Here is a 20,500-nt window from a genome sequence, read left to right on the forward strand (position 1 = left end):
CACTGTCACAACGGCTAGGTGAGTGTTCAGTGCCAGGAACCAACTGTTAGAAAATTTATTGCTCTAATTCCTAAAAGTTCAAAAGTGAAATAACCAGAACCCGTTCATTGTGACTGAGACAAGAAAAAAGTCTGGCAAATGCTGTCAAGTTAGTTTTTAAAAACACTAAAAGATTTAAATCAGCAACAAAAATTCTGCCAACAGTGCAGACGCAATGTAGAGACAAACAGGAAACTGGCAGGGTTTAATTTGTAGGGACCATGAATTGTGTCACCAAAAATTCATTCATTACTCACCCCAGAAAACCAGAGGGAAGAGCCGTGGTCAGTTTGTCTTATGAATATAACATACCGCGTAAACAAGCAGAGATCGAAGCTTACCGCGCGTTTGCACCGCAGTTAAGAATCGTTTACAAGTTATAAATGTACCTACCATGTGAGCCTACCATTCTACTCCCAAAACAAATAAAAGTATATAGCCATACAAGAAAAAGAAAAGAATCACTTACGGATAAAAGGAAAGATTAATTTAAGAGATAATTTGACATCCAGTAATTTTCAAGTCTCCAAAATAATACCAAGAGAACCAGGCTCCTGAGATCAGCTATTTTATGTATAAACACGCGTTGGTAACACAGGTCTTCCCATTAGCCTTGCTTACTTCAGTCATTATTTCAACCAGAGGACACTGACTGTGTAAAAGCTGCTTGTCTCCCTCATTCTACCATAATGATTCTTTTTAAAGGCTTTAGAAATCCTTTTAAAACCAGGGGGAGGGGGCAGAGTGGGGGGAGCAGGCCGTTCCCACATCGGCGGGCTGTCCACTCGGAGGGCGGCGGTTTCCAGGCCACCCGAATGTCAAGAGCGGCTCGGGAGAGTATCAGTGCATTAATAACCAAGGAAACATCTTTATTTACGCAAATCAAGATTTAGGACTGAGAGTGGAGTGGGAAGAGACTGGGGAGAAGAAATGCAGCCCAAGAGAGAGTGCAGTGGTCCCCACTGTGGAGGTCAGATTCCAGCCCGTGGTCTGGACCACGGACAGGCCAGCTTAATGATCAACTGGAGCTCTGCATGGACCGTAAATTCCGTAGTTGAGTCAGAAAACAGGCTCCAGAATGGACAGACCTGTAAATCTGTCCGTGGATATTTTGAAGGACTGTGAATCACACACCCAAATGTCTTATCAAATCAACACCGATCCAAACCTACTTGAGTCACGGAGCTGTTACCATCAGGAAAGCACCAAGGCACCCAGATGAAATAACTGGTGATCACAACCCAGTGTGTAAATGTTGTAATATAGTAATTGCATCAGATGCTTTTAAAAGAAATAACACATGTCCTAGCAATGCCTGCCCCTGAGGTAACATTCACATTCTTTCTTTCTTTCCTAGGTATGGAGAGACTCTTTCCCTGTAGTTATTAGGTGTTCTTCTCTTATTTTAAATTTTTACATAAATGGCGTCATACTGTATGTGTCCTTCCAACACAAAGTTTTAAAGATTTACTCAGATTAATGCACGTAGATCAAGGCAATTCCTTCCCCTAACAAACCCAGGGCCTCTGGGGAAGGGAGTTAAGACCCCAAGCCTAGTCCTGGACAACCCCCACCTGGTGCCATGCAGGGCCCCCCTTTCCCTTAGTGGGCACACCACTAGAGCTTTAAGTTCCCTTTTTGTGTCTGGGACTTAAAGATTTCCTTTGTATCTAGCTCCACTGAGTACTTAAAATTCAGGGTTACGTTTTAAACAAAAAGGATGTCTTTGTTGGAGGAGGGGAGCCTGAATCAGTCTGATCCCATGTTGCTGGAACAGGAAGGTAACCCCTGCCCGGTGACAGCCACCCAACAGCTCTTGGGGTTTTGGCTTTTCCATTCACACCGTGGGTCTCCTGTTCACATCTGTGGATGATGGGCCCTTGCAGACGGCACAGGAGGAGTGAGAAAGCCCGGAAGCACACGTGCCCTCAGGGGACCACGGTTCAGCCAGCGCAGAGGTGGAGGCCCACAGCCCTCGGCTGCCGCGCAGCACTCTACACCCGTGAACGACCACCTGTGCCTTCCTAAAATGCTCGGAATGCGGCCGTCGGATTAGCCAGTACTTGTAACTCCACGGTAAGATGGTTAGGCTTACCTGGGTCCTCATTCCTTCTGTGTTCTACTTTCACAGGCTGGTGGTTTGATGCGTGTGGTCCCTCCAACCTGAACGGAATGTACTACCCGCAGAGGCAGAACACAAATAAGTTCAACGGCATTAAGTGGTACTACTGGAAAGGGTCGGGCTACTCGCTCAAGGCCACGGCCATGATGATCCGACCAGCAGACTTCTAAATGCCTGCACGCACCTGGGGGACGGGCTGCTGTCCTATTTTCAAAGACTTACTCCCACAGCTCTAGAAGACACAGCTGCCTACTGCCTCGTCGTCCTCCTCAGACAGACAGCACGCTCCCAGGGCCAAGGGGACCCACGTGCTCCAAATTAGAGCCCCGGAAACTTTGTCACTTAAACCTGCACCACTTTGCGAACCAAAGCACAACCCAAAACAAGCAACAGTCTGCTATGGTGCCCTGGTAGAAAGCCCATGGGGAGATAAATTTAAGCTGGAGAATGAGACTGACAATTTACAGACTCTGTTGTCACAACCAAGAATGTCATGTGTGAGTTCATCAGTAAATAACTGGAAAACAGAACACTTATGCCATGTAGTAGAGATAACCTTGGAACTGCATTCTTCTGAGCACTGTTTATTGACTGTGTAAATATCCATACGTCCCGAATTCAGCATCGCTATCATAATTAAAAGGAAGGAAAAAATTCTCTAAGCCATAAAGATATATATATTCAGGGATTTTTGTCAGAAGTGGTTATTAGCAGTTTAATATTTGGAGAAGGAAAAACATAGTTAATGCATTTTTAGTCCTCCTCTTATGTGCTTTAAATTTTCATTTTGAAAACAGCATATTTACATATGTGTTGTCAGCTTAGTTTTAAGTTAATGCTCAAATATATATTTCAAGTTTCTATGGTGAAAACTTCCAGGATCTCTGACATTATTAACAGAAATATGTCCTTTTAGTATATATGAAGATTGTACTATTTTTTTCTGCCTTGTTGTTAAATATGAAGGTATTTTTAGTAATTAAATATAACTTATTAGGTGAGATGACTACATTTAACTTTTATGATCATATTTACAGCATTGTCATTTGATTCTGAAACAACAGGTTATGACTCGTGACAAGGAAAATCTTGATTTTCTTAAGGAAAAAAAATTATACATTTAATTTCACAACAAAGAGGCGTTCCTATCTTTTACCCACTATTCTAATACAGGAGTCTTTTTTCTCTTCTACCACGATGTATTTTAGGGAAGTAGCCTACAACAGATTGTGGTTGAGAAAACTTTTCCACTTAAAACACTTATTAACAAAGCTATACTTGTCCAGTTAGATTCAGCCCTGAATTTATTTAAGGAAAAAAATAATTTGCATTAGTAAGATTAACTTAAATCATCATCAATCTTAAAAAAAAAAAAAAAAGGTATCCTGGAGTACAAACACCAAACCTGGTATTTACAGCATATTCAAACGTTTACAGAAAATTTTGACAGCACGGATTTCAGCTCAGGACTGCAAAACCTGAAACTGCTCGAGTTTCTACTCTGTTTGAAGTTTTCATAGCACGAGTAATACTAATGAACATTTGTGCAGCGCTTCATAATTTGGAAACAATTTCTTATATATTCGCTTTCGAGTCAGCTGCCAGGAAGCTTAGAGACAAATTTGCAGCCAGCATTTACCACGTACCTGTCTTCACCTTATAATGTTCTACCAACATTTTTGTTTCTTTACTCCATTTTTCTTATCTAATTTATTCTACTCCCATACCAACCCCCGCCCCTTAGTTTTGGAACACTTGGCTGATGCTACCTGTTTTGAGTCAATCACGGGCCCCGGACGAGGCAGGCCCTCTGCTTCCCCGCCACGTGGCACGCCGTACACACACATCAATGAGCAAAGCACCACCGTCTTAGGACAGCTCGTCTTACCCCAGGTAGGAAGGCCTTACCCACCTAACGGAGGCTGAATGTACACACAGCTGTGTATCAAGTTAAAAAGCATCAGATAATAAGGAAATATCACCACGTCAAAAGAAACAGTAAGTTTCCAAGATATCTCAATGACCACAGGACAGATACTGAGATGGGGAAATGACAATACAGGAAAAACTGGCAACGACATCTTTGTAACACTTGCCCATGTAGGGAGATAAAGCGTATTTCAAAGGCAAACCTCAGGATGTCAGTCAGAGTTATATGTACTCTCTCATGACAGAGAATGGGAGAATTTTTGTTTTTACTTTACACTTCAGTTCCTCACCCAGTATTTTGGAGTCTTGCTGAGAAGAATTTTTTTCTCTCCTTGAGATAACATTTATAAAGTTGAGAGCAAATCAAAACAGTCATCTCAAAAATGAATACAAAAACAACCCAACAACTAAACAAACACAGTGACTGGAGGGCAGAGTTCAATTTCCAGTTACATGATAGTCATGTGGCATCCTCAAACAATTAAAAAATCTAGAGACCAGTCACAGACTGAAAATCACCATTTATCTATCCGGTATTAATCTTTTGAAAGAATAAAAAGTCACAAACCGGTTAACATTCAAAAATGAAAGCCAACTTCTGCACAATCCTGCTTCCAACCAAATTACCTAGTTCTTAATCTTTAAAAAATTAGAACCTGGAAATTTCCCATTAAGAATTCGAAATACCTGAAAGTCAGTAAAGTTAAGTTGAGTTTTAGAGATAGAACATCAAAATAGAAAGGCCATGTCACAATGCTAGCAGGCCACAATTTTTATACCCATCAGTTCTATCTCTGTTAACAGTCAGTGCGTTATTTTTGAAGCAGTAAGCAAGATATACTACTACCTTCTCAAGAATCCAGTCTTTTTTCATTTCTGTTTTTCTCAATCCTGAGGACTTTAATGGTTAAGTTTTTTGAGACTACAGTCCTCACAACTTTTTGACTCACATTCTCACATTTGTTCTTACAAATACATAGACAAAACGTGTTGAGCTGCAGATATGTCTTTTTAGTTATGGTCATAATTGCTCTTGATTTAATAAAAAACTTAAGCCAGTATCTATGCTAATAATAACTTCCTGAGAATATCAGACTGTATTTACCATCATAAAATAACATTTGACTTACAGGAGCTGCAGGGAAGCAGTTAGACAGTTCGAACGGTTCCTCGGAAATCCAATGGCCAAATTCCAAAGACCACAGTACCTACAAGTGACATAAGAAGCAGAAAATGTTTTATAGATTTATTAGGCTCTTAGTGGACAATAAACCAGTTTGAAGACGCAGCAAAACCAAAATAAAACAAACAAAGGAAAACCCAGCAGTTGACTATACCATTGATCTGAAGCAGGTGTGCATTGAACACCAGAATGCCATCACTCTTCAGACTGCATAAATACTACATTTTGGAAGAGTAAAATGTCTCACAAACAAGCTTTCATCATCATCATTATTATAAGAACCTGCACATTTTTAGATCATCAAAATAATGTTTTCATTTTTAACTCAACAATACTTGAGATTCTGCAGTCATCTCTACCATATGATGAAACTCCCTAAAAATCTGTATGCTTCTACTTCCCAGAATTTACAACTAAAATAATCAAACTGAATTATGTAACTCACACTTACCTTTTCATTCGCAATTTCCTTTCCTACATTCAGTGAATGTACTCTTGTTTTCTAGGGTTGCTACGTAAACCTTAAGGAGCTTTTGCTGAATTACTAGGAATGAGGTCTAGGTCTTCTTTTTTTGGTAGTTTGTAAAGTTAAGAACCACCTACGGGATTTCAGTCTGAAATGTTTCCTTTTTAATATATTAAACCTACTACTTATCCAATATGAGACAGCAATTTTTTGTTTCTAAGAAAAAGTGAGCATGATAGTGGAATAAAGACAAGAACAGAATAGAGAATCTGATCATTCTCAGCAGTGGCCTGGATCTTACTTTCAACACCTGCAGTTACTTACTCAACAACTATTTCTTTCTGCTCACTCTCCGTTCACCTGTGAACAACTTACTGAGAGCCCACCATGAGTAAGATCCCAAGCTGGGTCCTGGAAGCCCACGCCTGAACCTAGAAGGGACATGATGGCAAACCACAGATGCTGGCTTCTCCAGAGTGGTGCTGTGTGAATCCACGGGAGAAAGCAAACTAACTCAGGCGAGGAGGACCAAGAAAGGGTCCACAGGGGCTGACATTTTAAACTGAGTAGAAGTTCAACGGGCAAAGAGGGAGGCAGCCGGAAGGGGAGAGGGCGCTCCAGCTCAGGGAGAATACCATGAGCCCAGACGGGTTAAAGGAGGTTCTTCTCTGGGCTGCAGAGGAGGGAGCTCTGGAAGGAGTGGTAAGAGAACAGGGTTGGCCAGCTCCAGATGGTAGCAACAGAATGACAATAACCCTGTTTTTGTCCCTGTGTGCTCAGGGCATCTGTGCGTAGCAGAGCTGTTGGGGAGGAGAATCAGGAGACAAGCCAGGAAAGACAGGAGCAACAGCTCCATGGGTGCTGGGCCCAAGATGATATAATGAGAATGCAGTACAACACGAGAAATCTGTCTCCTTCAGACAGAGACAGAAAGCAGAGAGTTGGCTTCTCAGGGACCCTGTTCAACCTTCAATTAGATCTGTGTGTACATGAGCATTTTGTCATCAAAGTCTGCTTTCATCTCTGCCTAATTTTTACTGCCCAACCGACATTACAAAAACAGAAAAGAAAAAAAAAGATTTATCTTAAGTTCAATGAAAGAAGGTATTAGAAAATTGGTAACTGGTAACTCTACGCTGAAATGTTTGTCTATGGCTCTTTACGGGTGGTTAAAATAGCCCATTTAAGTCACACAGTGTTTGCCTTACTCTTATCAGTCAATGTACATTATCAATTACAGAGGCACACTAGTTCCCTACAAACTCATATGGTTAGCCCAGGAAATAAAACGTGGGACGTTTCCACATCAGGTTCATTTCAGACACGAGGCATGCCAAAGAACAGCAACAGCGAGAAACACAGCGTAGCCGTGAGAGAGCCCAGGGAACCAGGCTGAAAAGTGCCTGTGGCATCTGAGGTCAAATGCAATCTGCATTAAAATGTCAACTGAAGTCAAACAATCTCTCGGAGAAAATTTATGTTCTCTGAATTTGTCCCTTTCAAAATGTCATGAAAATGAAGCCGTAAGGCTTCTACAGTAGCATTTTGGTAAATGGGTTAATAAATTTAATTTACGTAGGCATCCCAGGAATGAACACTGTACAGAGATAGCAGAAAACACTCCTTTGATTATGACAGAATCATCGAAGAAAGAGTGTAAATTTTTTCATTAGCCAAACTTATCTTTACCTTGTAGAGTGTTCAAAATAGGGAAAATCTACTCTGCAAGACAGCAGTTAAAGCAGTAAGTGAACTTAAAAATAAAGTTAACCCGACATATTTCTCATAATATATACGACAAGGAAGAAGATAACTGAGAAGCTGTATAAAGCAAGGAACGGGGCTGCATGAACACAGAGGACCAAATCCCTTGTGTACAGCCCGTAAATGAGGGCTGAGCCATCTCAGTACCCAGTGTGAATATGATGCTTCTGACATTTTAAAACTGTCACCCATAAAACTTGAACCCTGTCGATGAATTTAAATAGGGCCCATTTTCTTGCCTTATTACGAGACTGATAACTAGTGAGACCACTTTCCCTAATGCAGGACTGACTACACAACTAATTCCAGACCAGGCAAAACCCAAATGTTTCTCTCTCACTTTATACCCACCTAACCATCCTCCTTGAACAAGGTGAGGGGTGTAGCTACAGTGAGCCCAAGCCAGAAAATGGTGCTGGGATCAGATGCAAGTCAAGGACAGCATCACACACAAGGAAGAGAATGAGGCCAACTAGGGGTGAACACAGCAAAATGAGCACTGTGCGTCCTCACCATCTCCCAATACACAGCTGAAATGACAGAACTAAGAGGAATGGGAGAGAGGCCAGGGCAGATAAAATACGATGATATTCCGAAAGCTGCAAAGCAGACGGAGAAATGGTAACTGACTCAGAAGGGCAAGGAAAGCTTAAACGTAAGTGTCTAGAGAGGGAGTCAGTAGGAAGTGTCCAGTTCCCTGCACAGATTACCAGCATGGCAGACAAACAGGTGCTACTAGTAACCTCTGAAAATGCAGAACAGGCTGTAGGGAAAGCTCCTACCCCACCCTCCTGCCCACCCTCCCCTGCAACAAGACCAAAGTGCAACCAGACGGGCTCCTCTGGGAGCAGTGGGAGACGTACTGGGTAAAACCTCTTCAGCGCCGCCCTTCCCCCAGGACCCAAGCACAGAACCCCATGGCAGGACACGGCCCCTTCTATTTGGTGGGCGCGGATCAGCCCAGGGGGAAAACGACATGCTGATACTGATGCTCAGACTTCCCTCAATCAAGCACCTCCATCATGTCAGATTATCTATGTGCATCACTCAGGCAGACAGGATTTCAATCAGCTTTTCAGTCTTCATTATTAAACATAACTTTATACCCATTTGATAAAAGCCTCTAGCACGAAAACAGAGACCAAAACAAACAAAAAGGGGACTCCTGGGATCCGAGTGATGGGAAGTCCCAGGAACACAGCTGCTCTGTAGACCCAGGGAGAGCCAGCCTCATGGGAGCATCATAGCACAGGGGTTTGTGGGGCGTCTCCAAGAAAAATAAATGGGATTGGAAGATTATACAGTGTGTAGCTTTGGAGAGGAATTACAATGCCTTTAGAATTTCCTGCAGTGAGTTAGTGATGGATACACAGAAAACTAAGCCATGAAAATAACTGTCAATGATTCGCTCAGGAAAAACAAACAAGAATTGCTGGAAATGAAATAGAATCGTAGTACTTTACATGGCTCTACTCAAGCAGCATCCACTCGGTCCCCCGAGCGTGTGTAGGTTTAAGTGTGCACGTGTTTATATGCATATACAATATGCTAAACAAAAATCAGAATCTTACTGGGTAAATGAGGAGGGAACATGTATGGAGTCGTGAAAGCTATAGTCGTATTTTAATCTTCCATAGAAGGAAGCCTACAGACAATGTCTAAAAGGGAAAAATCCAACAACAATGGCAGGAGAAGCATTTTATTTAGAAATATATAAATAAAATATCAGACGGGTATTTTTAGGAGTGAGACTCCAGACTGGGGAACAACATGGTAGGGACTGCCGTTTTCTACTAGAGGCCTCATAAATTATACTTGATTCTGAAAACATTTTATTTGGGGTAATTTTATGCTTACAAAAGGATTGCCAAAACAGTACAGAGAGTTCCCATTTACCCATCACCTAGATTCCTCTATTGTGTGATCTCCAGCTTCCCTCTTCTCTTCCAAAAGCGTTCTGCAACTAGGACTGGCCTGTCAGTTATCTCCGAAAACATCTGGCTGGGCCTCTCACTGGAACTTAGCTGACTCTATAGATCAAAATGCGGAGAACCGACAGCCTAAAAATTAGGAGTGTCCCACTTCATGAACATAGTATCTCTCTCCTTTCATTTAGGTCTTTTAAAATTTTCTTCAGAATTTTGAACTTCTCAGCATCCTGCAAATATTCTGTCAGATTTAAAGTTAAACATTTCAACTTCTGGGGCTGCTAATATAAACAACATTAAAAAAAAATTAGAATGCCAGGTGTTTGTTGCCAGTACACAGAAATACAACTAAATTTTGTATATTAACCTTGTATGCTTAAACTTGCTGGACTCAACTTACTACTGGTTGAAGGAGCTTTTCTGTAGACCTGTTGATGTTTTCTATGTAGACAATCATTATCTTATGTGAACAGTTTAATTTCTTCCTTTTCCAGTCTATATGCGTATTTTTTTTTCCTGCCTGATTGCACTGGCTAGAACTTCCGATACAATGTAGAAGAGGAGCAGTGAGAGTGTTAAAGCTGCTTGGACAATTTTGTGAGGCAGATAAATTTGGTTTATTATAATAGCATAGACCCAACCTGTTCTGCATATAAACTAATGTGTGGAAAGCACAAGATTTCTTTAAGTAAAAAAAGTGTCTGTTGTTATTCAGTACTGATGCTAGCTAGTTCTCACGAGCTTTTATTAGATTCTTCAACACTATTCTTCAAACGATAATTAGAAAATTCTGAGGGATCAAAAGAACTATAGCTCAGGATCAATAAATGCCACTTTCTAAACCAGAATGAATCAAATTGATTTTCCTTAACATTCACCTTAGTTTCTTAATATTTTCTTAATTGCCTAAGAAATTTTCTTCAGCAGTCTTAAAAAAATTGTGATCATCCACAGAGTATTTAATAAGCAAAAGCACTAGTTTTTAGTATCCTTAATTTTTGACTTCCCAAAAAAAAGTCAAAGAGCAGGAAAACAAGTTATTCCCATGTAAGCGATGAGAGGAGGCTGGGATGAGAGACAAGGCAACCCGTGAGACAGTTTTTAGGTTGCCTTTGAAAACCTGAATGAGCCCAGGTGATAATGATCTGCTTCTAGTGTTGATATGTTGATAATTACATTGCAACAGGAGGCTGGTTTAACTCACTTGAGAGTATCACTGATCGTGCTGAAAACACTAATTAACATTCACCATGTCTCTCAGTCATTGTAATATTGATTATTCCAAGTTTTAAATAGCCAGACTAACCACTGTTTTGGGACCTGTCTCCAGAGCATACCACCTACTGTATATAACTACTAAATTCAGCTGCAGTTCGGTACCAAGGATACATGCGAGAACATAGCAGCTAAATGGGAAAAAAAGTCGCGGGGGGGTTCTTTGTGGGAAAAGTCAACAATATTCTTTGCATACAAAAGACTTCATATTGTATAAAACATCAGCTGAGTAATTAAAATTCAAATCTTATGGTTAGAAACTTGGACCACAGATTTAACCCATGGGAATCTCACTAATTTCAAATAGTTCAAAAGGATCCAGTCTTCTCTACTGTAATCACTGAAAAGAGACTGGGCTTGACTTCATTACTCCCTGTCTCACCCTCTTTCCCTGGACCAATTGTGGTAAAAAGAAACTTGGTCGTAAGACCCTGTGGAGGTGTGGAAACACAGACTCAGCATTTCCAGATTTCTTCTTTTCTATCCAAGAGTAACAAAAATGGCAATTATTAATTTTTTTTGCTATTTTAAGCTAGAAAAATTATAAAAATAAAATTATAAATATTTTTCTCATCGGAATTTATAGATTCTTTACCGCAGTTATGAGAGTAATTGGTTTTCTCAAGCAACAAAACCTTAAGAAAATTTGCTGCAGACCCCAGGCAACGAAGTTAAACCAACATCCATCTCTATAGCTTTGTGACAAGAGGCTAGTTAGTTACCTTTTTGTCAGAAAAGAATATTATACATCATTATATATTATGAACCCATCTATGTGTAGTTAATGAAATGTGGTGATAAAGTTATTTCTAGGTTAAGCTTCAGGAGGAAAAAATGGGGGCTACCAATATTATAATTTTTAATAACAATATAACAGGGTGCTTATGTCCCAAACACTTTGGAGCCAGAAAACAGAGGAGGTCTAGTCTTCCAGAAAGCCCAACTTGAACTGCCAAAGTCTAAAGGCAACAATATTTGTTCCAAAATAAGTATTTCCAACACATCTCAACTCCATCATTTAAAAAATACAAACCTATTCAGTAGTCTGTCTCAATGAGGCAATTTTCCACATGTGGTTTTTTTAAAATTGAGGTGAAATGCACATAATACACAATTAAGCATTTTAAAGGGTGCAGCTCGGCGGCATTCAGCTTGTCCGCAATGTTGTGCAACCACCTCCTCTTTCTAGTTTCGAAACTTCTGAATCAGCCCAGGAATACACCCAGAGCCCACTAAGCAGTGACGACCCCTCCTCTGCGCCCGCCGCTGGGCACTGCAGTCGGCTCTCTGCGGACCTTCCCGTTCCAGATGCAGTGGATGAAAGGAATCCTGCAGGATGGGACCTTCTGACTTCTTTCAGTTGGCATCACGCTTTCAAGGTGCACAGAAATTATGAACTGAATGAAGACCAGTGAGAGGTGCCCCAAATGCTTGCTGAATGATAACAGTGCTTGATATTTACTGAGTGCTCACTGGACACTTACTGCCCTAGCGTCACCCAGCTGCTAAGTGGCAAAGTTTGCATCAAGTCACACTCTTATCCATTAGTCCTTTAAAAACACACAAGGAGGTGTTGCAGTCACAGGAAGAATATATCCAAGTTTAAGGGAGCAAAAGATAAAGATCTTCGCTAGGCTATCTCTGGAAGTAGATATGCCAGAAAGCAGATGGTCTCTGAATCGAGGAAAAGCTGAATTCAAAGTCAAAATCCACCATTTTCAAGCACTGTGACTGCCAGCAATTAATTAAAGCTGTTCAAGTCTCAGTTTCCACGAGGGCTGGTGCACTGACGAGCTGAGAGAGAGTATGTTAAGTCCCGTGGCGGGATAGCACCACATCACTGACAGTTCTGCGTGACTAACATCGTCTGGAAGCATGGCCACCTCGGCCCTGAAACGCGCCAGCTGGGCGCTGGCTCCCCCAACATGGTCCTGGGACCAGCGGCCCGCACATCACCTGGGAGCTGAGAGCAGAGGAAGGAGCTTGGGACCCAGATGCCCCGAGTCAGAATCTGCATTTTACTAAGATCCCCCAGTGATTCGTGTTATTAAGGTCTAAAAAGCACTGCTCCAGCTGCCTCAAAAAAGTCTGGCGGGTTGGGGGCAGGAAACCAAAAACTTAACACAACCTATTTAACCAAGACAGAGAAAATAAGCAATAAAGTACTAAAAATAAGTAGTTAAGAATTCTTTTCCCTTTTTAAGAGATATTAACGGACAGAGACTAAATACCAGATGGTAAGAAGAGAAAGAAGCTACATGTTGATATATGTTTGAATATCCTTACAGAACATTTGGCTATAGTGTTTGCAAACATTCAAGTTAGATTTATTCTGCTTATATTTCACCCAATCTTTTCTAGCCTGCAAAAATGAAAATGGATTGTTCTTGGATTTTAGAGCTTAACTGCTCACGATGAGCCACTTTTTACATATTGCTAAACAGAGATCAGGGTGACCCAGCATTTCATCAGCGGACTTAAATGTGAAGTCCAAACATCTTTATAAATAACACAAGCTCTGCTTTTCTTATCAAAATGAAAACAAAGAAATAAATATAACACATTCCAATGTAACTACAATAAATAGCAGAAACAGCACTTCGCTGTACGAAAACAAAGCAGAACTTATTATTACCCCCACAGATAATAAACCAAATATTATGGCTACTAAGAGTAACCACTGTTTTCTGTTCTTTTCATGAATCTGAGTTATAGTTTTTTTTTTTCTTAGATGAGCAACAGGTCATCTTATTTTCATGAATTTTGACAGGAAACACATGAACTATGTGGGCACTTTTATCACTTCGAATGCTGGACAATAGTTTCATAGGACCCTTTCAGCCCATCAGAGGCAAGAAGACATTCCAAGATTTTTAAAAGAAATAACAATTATTAGTCATCCATCTGATCAATCATCCATCCCACCAGTCAGTGCTGTGGCCCACGTTCCATCTGGAGCCCCGGGCCCCCTAAGTACAGGCAGGCTCAGCCTCTGCCCTCAAACAACCTGCAGTCGCCGAACAACCAGCATCACCTAGAAAGGTGCTGCTTTCACGTCTCACAGTCTTTGCTCTGCCCTCGTCCCTCGTGCCAAGAGGGTACGGCCATCTCGACGTGAGTGTTACCACGAAAAATGCTGTTTACAATTTAGCAGTTGAAATAAACGTTCTACTTCATAAGGTGTCCATGGAATACTAAAAATGCCCAAAGGGAAAAAAAGGGGCCTGTGCATGACACTAAGGCTTGTGTTCTGGTCTTTCTTGTTTTGCTGCCGTCCAGCAAACTCAAATCAAAAAGAGTTCCAGGAAACAAAGTTCGGTGGAGTGCTTCTCTGCTCACTGAGGGACCCTCCCCGATGCTGTCTGACACAGCAGGAAGCGGGTGGCCCGCCAAGGGAGCCAGGGAGGACTGTGCTCAGGACAAAAGCACTTGGTCTGCTCAGCTTCACGAGAGACACAACCAGGGACCACACAACCAGCTGCACTTATGTGTCAAGGCTAACGTTCTAAGCCTGTGAACTCCCTGGGAACCATCACTGTTTGCTAAATTATGACGTTATGGAGAACTTTAATATTCAAGCACAGGATATTCGTTCTTTCAGCAGAACAAGGATCAGTTCAAAAGAACTAAGAAATAGAGCTACGGTGTGTCCAAGGCAAGCGGTCACTTCAGCTGACAAAATCACTTTTAGCCACGCATTTCTTACTATCTGCTAAAAAGCCTAAAAGGTTTCCTGCAGAGAACCTCCCAGAGCAATGAACTTTAGGAGAAGTACATTGTGTAGCAAAGTGTTGTCAATTATAATTTTGAAAAATGTACAACAGTTTTTTTTTTTAATCCAGTATTTCTTACATCAGCTCTCTTCAAAATCTAATATTCCCACTAAAGCCCCATCACAGAGGGTGCCTGTGCAGACCTGAATAGAGTTCAAGTATGATTCTGCTTGGCAGTCTATTCTAACTCAGGAATGGAGCTTAGAAACAGAAAAGAACAGACAGCTAACAATGTCCCCAAGGTCACCAACAGATGTCTAAATGGGGGACAGCTGGACACAATTTTTGAAAATTTCCAGAGAATGAAATCAAGGTTGCATCTTCTGATGATAACCTGAAACCAAGATACTCTGTGCTACTGTTTAAACAAGAACTGCTTCATTGGGATGTCAGAAACAGAAGCAAAAGTTTAGGAAACTCAACAGAAAGTTGCAAAGTTTAAATAATAAAGATGTACCTTGAGGAACAGCTGGTCTTTTTTTCTAAAAATGAGCTTGGAATTTGTGAATCAATTCCACCTGGACTATCGAGGTCTTGGAATTCTCAATCATAAAGCCAGGAAGAGATCATTTGAGGTTTAAAAAAGTGGAGAGCTGGCAGCTCTACTCAGTTGCCCAAGTTAAACAAAACAAAACAGAAACAGTGAGACCCCCCAAGGGCCGTATTTAGAAAAGGGAGGGCAGCCAGATGCACGGAACCAAGCGGAGTCACTTCATTTGTGCACCCGTGGTTTTCTGTATTTACAGTTTGCCAAATAGAGGAACTTCTGCTTTAACGTCCATAACTTTCACCTAGTTTCTTTCTGCTAAGCCAACAGATTCAGGTGCTTCACCAGACCACCCCCAATCCATCAGAGCAAAACCAAACTGTCAAGCCCCAGGAACGCTGTCTCTCGATTGGCCCCGCTGAGCTGTATTTCATGCTGCCTCTGGCCAGACACCCAGAGTAGAGACAGCTCGACACACTCAGTCTCTTCACTAGCTGTAACCTCTTCCACGCCCTCATCATTCAACTTCATGTTTTCAGGTCTCTGACCACATCCACCTGGTCAAACCCAACTGTCATCGCTCTGTCCTCAACCTGTTCACCTCTAAGTGGAATTCAACACAGTCTCCTCCTGGGACTGCTCCTCTTCGGCTGAGCGTCCGTTCTCCTGCTGGTCTACCTCTGTCACTACCTGGCTCTTCTTGGTTTTGCCTGCCTGCTTCTGTTTCCTCTCCCCAACTTCTAATGGCTGCACAGCCCAGGGCTTGGGCCTAAACTCACTCCCCAGGGACCATGGCTTTAAATACCACCTGTGCATTAATGGCTCCCAAATGGGTATTTACAGTCCAAATCTTTGCCTTGAATAAACAAATAAACACTAAATTATAGAAAATGCAATTTGGTATTTATTTTATAATTTAATGTGATATCTCTAGGTGAATGTGAATGTTTGAGAAATCTCAAACCCAGCAGGTATAAATCCGAGTTGTGTATTGTTCCCCAAACCCTGCCAACGTTTTTCTCCCCCAGGATCCCCTATCTTGGTAAATGGCACCACTGTTACCCTCCGGGATTCTCAATCATTTCCAGGTGCTCCAGTACAGAATTTAGACGGGAGGCGTCTTGACTTCTCCGTTTCCACATATCACACGTTACCAAACCCCGTTAGGGTCTTCCTACAAAGCACACCGATCTGCTCTCTTCTCTCTCCCTACCTACCGTGGTCCCAGTCATGGCCAGTATCACTTCTCACCCAGATGACTGTAACTGCGTCCTTCAGGTCTGCCTCTGCTCCTTCCTCCCTGCAATCCATTCTTTACACAGAACCAGAGAGAAAAACGCCAGCCCCCCTCGGGTTAAAACACTCCCAAGGTCCTGACTGTGACTCTCAGAGCCACACTCTGGTCTGGACAGGCTCCTCCTTCGGATTCAAAGAGCCTCTGGGCTTTCTCTCCTGCGTCTCAGCTTCAAGACCCGTGCCCTGGCTCTTCCATGTCAGGTGTGCCGAAGAGATTCTGCTCAGCACCGTCACACAGCAGAAGAACCAGTCATCACTGTCAAGTTACGAATTCCAAAATGATGGTGGACCCTCACTGACAGCAGTCAACGGCTGCATTCCAGGTCACTCCACAGCCCCCACCCTGGACACAACTTGCCTTCCTCCAACTCTACCAGTCACTGTGAGGGGACAATCAGTCCTGCTCACGCATCTCTGCAAATGTTGTCACGAAGGGCGACACCGAAGCCCTGGATCTTCCGGGTGAATCACTTTCCCTATCTGTCCTCAGACACGAGACTGCGGAGCGGGGCAGGCGCGGCGGCCCTGGGGTGGAGAAAGCGCGCCGGGGGCGTGGCCAGGATGAGCGGCCTGATGGCAGGGGCGGGGCCGGTCCAAACGGGCCGCAGGAGGGGCTGAGGGGAGGGGCTCGGGCGGGCGGGCCAGAGAGATGTTCTGCAGGCTGCACGTGGCCCAGGGCCGAATCTGCCCTTCTCCTCACGAGTCTCCCACCAGGCGCACCTGCAGATGCCGGAGGGGAACCCCTTTACCGAGGCTGTTTCAAAGATTCACATCCAAGTCCGAGGAGCTATTTTTCCCGGGTGTCTCCATCACCAAACAGAATAATATTCTCCATCTCTCCAGGTCCTTGAGACAGTCAGATGTGAAACTGCTTTTTAAAGTAGAAGACTTTACCCGGGGTAATCCGCGGCAGAGTAGAAAGGACTTTGGAATCGAGCCAGTGAAGGGCCCAATCCCCAAGCTGGAGACCTCAGTCAGCTTGGTGTCATCGGCGCCCAGCACGCAGCTGCAGCCAAAGACTGTTCGCTAGAGAACTTAAAACCCTGGTGACAAATGTGGAAGGTGAAGTACATTCTGTCCAAAAATTATTCAGAGTTAATGCGCCAACTTCAGGTTCAAAAAAGAGAGAAGGAGAATGTTCTCAACAGTCCACAGTCTCGGAAAGGCCAGAGTCCCAGCGAGAATCCCAGATCCCAGGCTGGCGCCTCCAGGGCTTGTGACTCCAGGAGAGTGACTGAGCAGTCCTCTAAGTGAGACGAGGGGCACGGACCACGTTCCACTCTAATTCTGACGTTCGATTCTGTGCTCTCGCCAATAACATACACCTTATCAAACTGGTCGCTCTCCGAGTCCAGCGTGAGAAAGCCAAATCTGACCCGCGCTGCTCCAAGGAAACGGACCCGCGGTGATACCACTTTCTTCTGATTTATGAAACACTTGATTATAAGATGTTTTTCTGTCCTAAGAGTTAACCGCCTTGTAATTTGGCCAAAGAACTGAGTTAGCCTCTATGCCCTATATTTGCATTTAGAACGGATTTAGCTTTAAAACCCTATATCAAGCCTTATTCAAAAGCAGTCAGAACCAACGTTGTTTCACCTGAATGCAGGCTGAGCTGCTCCTCACTCCTCTGCACATCTTTGGGGGGGGGGGGCGAAAGGGAGGAGGGGTGGCAGGGTCACCTCTGCCCCTGGACGGAGGTGGTATGTCGGCGGCGGAGGTAAGTCAGGAAGTGCGTGGGAAACGCTGCGCAAAGCGTGTGACAAGGCAGAGCAAGAACTCAAGGGGCACCACACGTGAACAAAGTATTACAAGACTTAAGTCTAAATGGACACTTCGGTCAAATCGATCTGTTTTTCTGTTGTGTTACTTCCTGTCTCCCGTGAACAGGACACAGTCCTCGGCTTCTGTGTTTCTGACAGGCAGTTCAGTCACGAAGCAGGAAAAACATAAGCTGTTCCCTTTGCTGAAAACAGCAGAGTTAACAAGGGAAGTAGGAACTGCTGTAAATAAGGAGGGATTGCCGACACCGTTTAAAAAAAAAAAGATTAAAAAATTCAGACTGAATTTTGTTATACAATCACCATAATTTTTTTTGATGTGACTAACCGGGCCGCATACAACCATCTAATTTTGAGGAGCTGCTGGAACTCTCCTTTACAAGAAATTTCCAGAGAATACCACACAAACCCTGAAATAAAAACATTCTCAGTGATGTTTTTCTTGGAGGCGAGTGTATAGCATTCGCCAAAAGGAATATTTTAAGAATCCCCCAAATTGCATTGGGGACAAGGAAGAAGGGGGCGGACCACAGGGAGAGAGTCATGCCTGTTACACAAAGACACTGCGAGCCTTCAAGAGAAAACGCAACTTGCGGGTGGGCGTTAAACTGCGTCTTAAGCTTTAGGAATGACCCGGAGTGGCTTCACAGAAGACAGGGGCAACTTTGCTCCCTCAAAAGGTTATCACCTTTGCTCGACTGAATTTCTTGAGAAAATTAAAGGAGGAGGCCATTCAGAAAGAAGCAGTTATCTTTGTTTTATCTAAGATGCAGGTGGACAGGGAAAGGGATTCAGTTCATTTTTGCACTTTTTTTCCTTAGGGCAATCATCTGTTCACATCTATGAACATGACACCCCCTCGAGGGGAAACGTGTGTGTCATCACAGTTACGTGAACAGGCATTTTTCTTTAAGCCACAGTCTACCCGGTGCTTTTCGATTTCCTGGGAGTTGGCGTGAGTGCAGTGTCTGGGCATCACGGGTAAGCTGTTTCATAGTGAGACACAAATTCCAAAACTCTTACTCAAAATCTGAGAGCGATCACTTGCAGTGATAGCACTCTTGATGGTTTTGGAGAAATTTAAATTATACGAAAATCAGTAGTATGGCGGCTTTAAGAGAAGAGGTGTTTCAAATACACTGAAATCTTCCAAAGGAGGGGCATCTTCTCAGGTTCCTTAAGGGCAGATGCAGACACCCCTCCTGTGGCCCACCCAGACATGCCCGTCCCGCCCCCTCTCACGCTCTCCTTCCGCACGAAGGGGCCCCGGCCGTTCAGACTCCACAGAGCCTCTTCCCCAGCGAGTGCCAGTGGCGTTTACGAGCTTCTGGGACATTCCCCAGACCCAGCCTTGGACGGGACGCGTCCACGGCCAAGTGGTCCAGAGCAAGTGTCTTTTTTCAATTTGGGGGTTAAGGCATTCTTTCCATATGTAAAACTGTGGGGACAGGATGTAGTAGTTGATTTTTATAGCTCTTGCGGGGGATTAAGAAGTTATTTCTGTTGCAAGGCTAACGTGCGTTAAGTTCTCACTTTTGGCCCGCCTGCCACGAGCACCGCACAGTTTTAGCTCTTAGCTCTCACACGTCCTCCGGAGGACACCCCATCACTGGATCTGCTTCCTGGAGGAGGAACTGCAGCTCAGTGAGACGGAGCATCTGACCTAAGGCTGCCCGGCCGGAACACCCCCGCACCCAGGCGACTCAGCACAGTTGGTTCCCATTTTCTGGGGGGATGGGGGTTCACTTTAAATCCCCACATATGGGGGCAGCCAGGTAGCTCAGACCATTTATCCTGCACTGATTTTTTTGTTTCACGTTTTCATCCTACTGAGTCACAGCGGAGGCCTGGGTCTTGTTTGGTGAATCTTCCTCTATTTCAAAATAATTTTAGTGTAGGTGCACTGCTGACTTGGACGCTGGCAATGATGATAATATAAGGGAAACACACGGGAGCTCCTACGCAGAACAAGCACGAATGGACTGAAACGTGCGGGTCTGAGCTCCCCGTTTCCACTCTGTTCTCTCGCTGGGCAGCCGCCCCTTGATTCCTGTCTTCCTGGAAGTTGTGGGATGTATGAGACACTACAAACAAAATAGATGAACCTGTCAGAAGTCACATCTTGCAGCAAAAACTGTTAGATTTGAGGCGGTTGCTTTATCACTACTGAAAACCACCATGTGGGACATAAAATGTGTTGAACAGTAATTGAACACCCTCCCGCGATGTCTTGCTAGTGTCAGAACCCCGAGGAAGGCTCCTGGCTTCAGCACCACGACAGCTCAGCCAGTCCTGCCTTTGCCCCTGTCTTGGGGGTCCACACAGCTGCCCCCCACCGCCCCAGCGGGCCGGCCTCGCTCCGGGCCAGCGTGCCCACCAAGCACCACGCCAGATCGCACCAGGGAGGAGCATGAAAGGCCTGGGGCGGTTGGAGGCCCAGGGAAAACCACTCTGTTC

The 20,500-nt window shown here is 43.6% G+C and overlaps 2 protein-coding genes across 8 annotated transcripts in view; one reads left to right on the top strand and one right to left on the bottom strand.

Moving 5' to 3' along the window:
* ANGPT2 (angiopoietin 2) overlaps nucleotides 1-3,162 on the top strand; it is a 51,465-nt gene extending 48,303 nt beyond the window's left edge. For both annotated transcript variants that reach the window (XM_010974528.3, XM_010974529.3), the window contains exon 9: nucleotides 2,171-3,162. In XM_010974528.3, the coding sequence (XP_010972830.2) occupies nucleotides 2,171-2,331 (161 nt within the window). In that variant the 3' untranslated portion in view covers nucleotides 2,332-3,162. The remainder of the gene's footprint in view (nucleotides 1-2,170) is intronic.
* MCPH1 (microcephalin 1) overlaps nucleotides 1-20,500 on the bottom strand; it is a 186,914-nt gene that overhangs the window by 107,465 nt on the left and 58,949 nt on the right. For all 6 annotated transcript variants that reach the window (XM_031440370.2, XM_064477602.1, XM_031440374.2 and 3 more), the window contains one exon: nucleotides 5,221-5,298. In XM_031440370.2, coding sequence (XP_031296230.1) covers nucleotides 5,221-5,298 — 78 coding nt within the window. The remainder of the gene's footprint in view (nucleotides 1-5,220; nucleotides 5,299-20,500) is intronic.

The sequence above is a fragment of the Camelus dromedarius genome, chromosome 22 (assembly GCF_036321535.1).
Source record: "Camelus dromedarius isolate mCamDro1 chromosome 22, mCamDro1.pat, whole genome shotgun sequence".
Lineage (NCBI taxonomy): Eukaryota > Metazoa > Chordata > Mammalia > Artiodactyla > Camelidae > Camelus > Camelus dromedarius.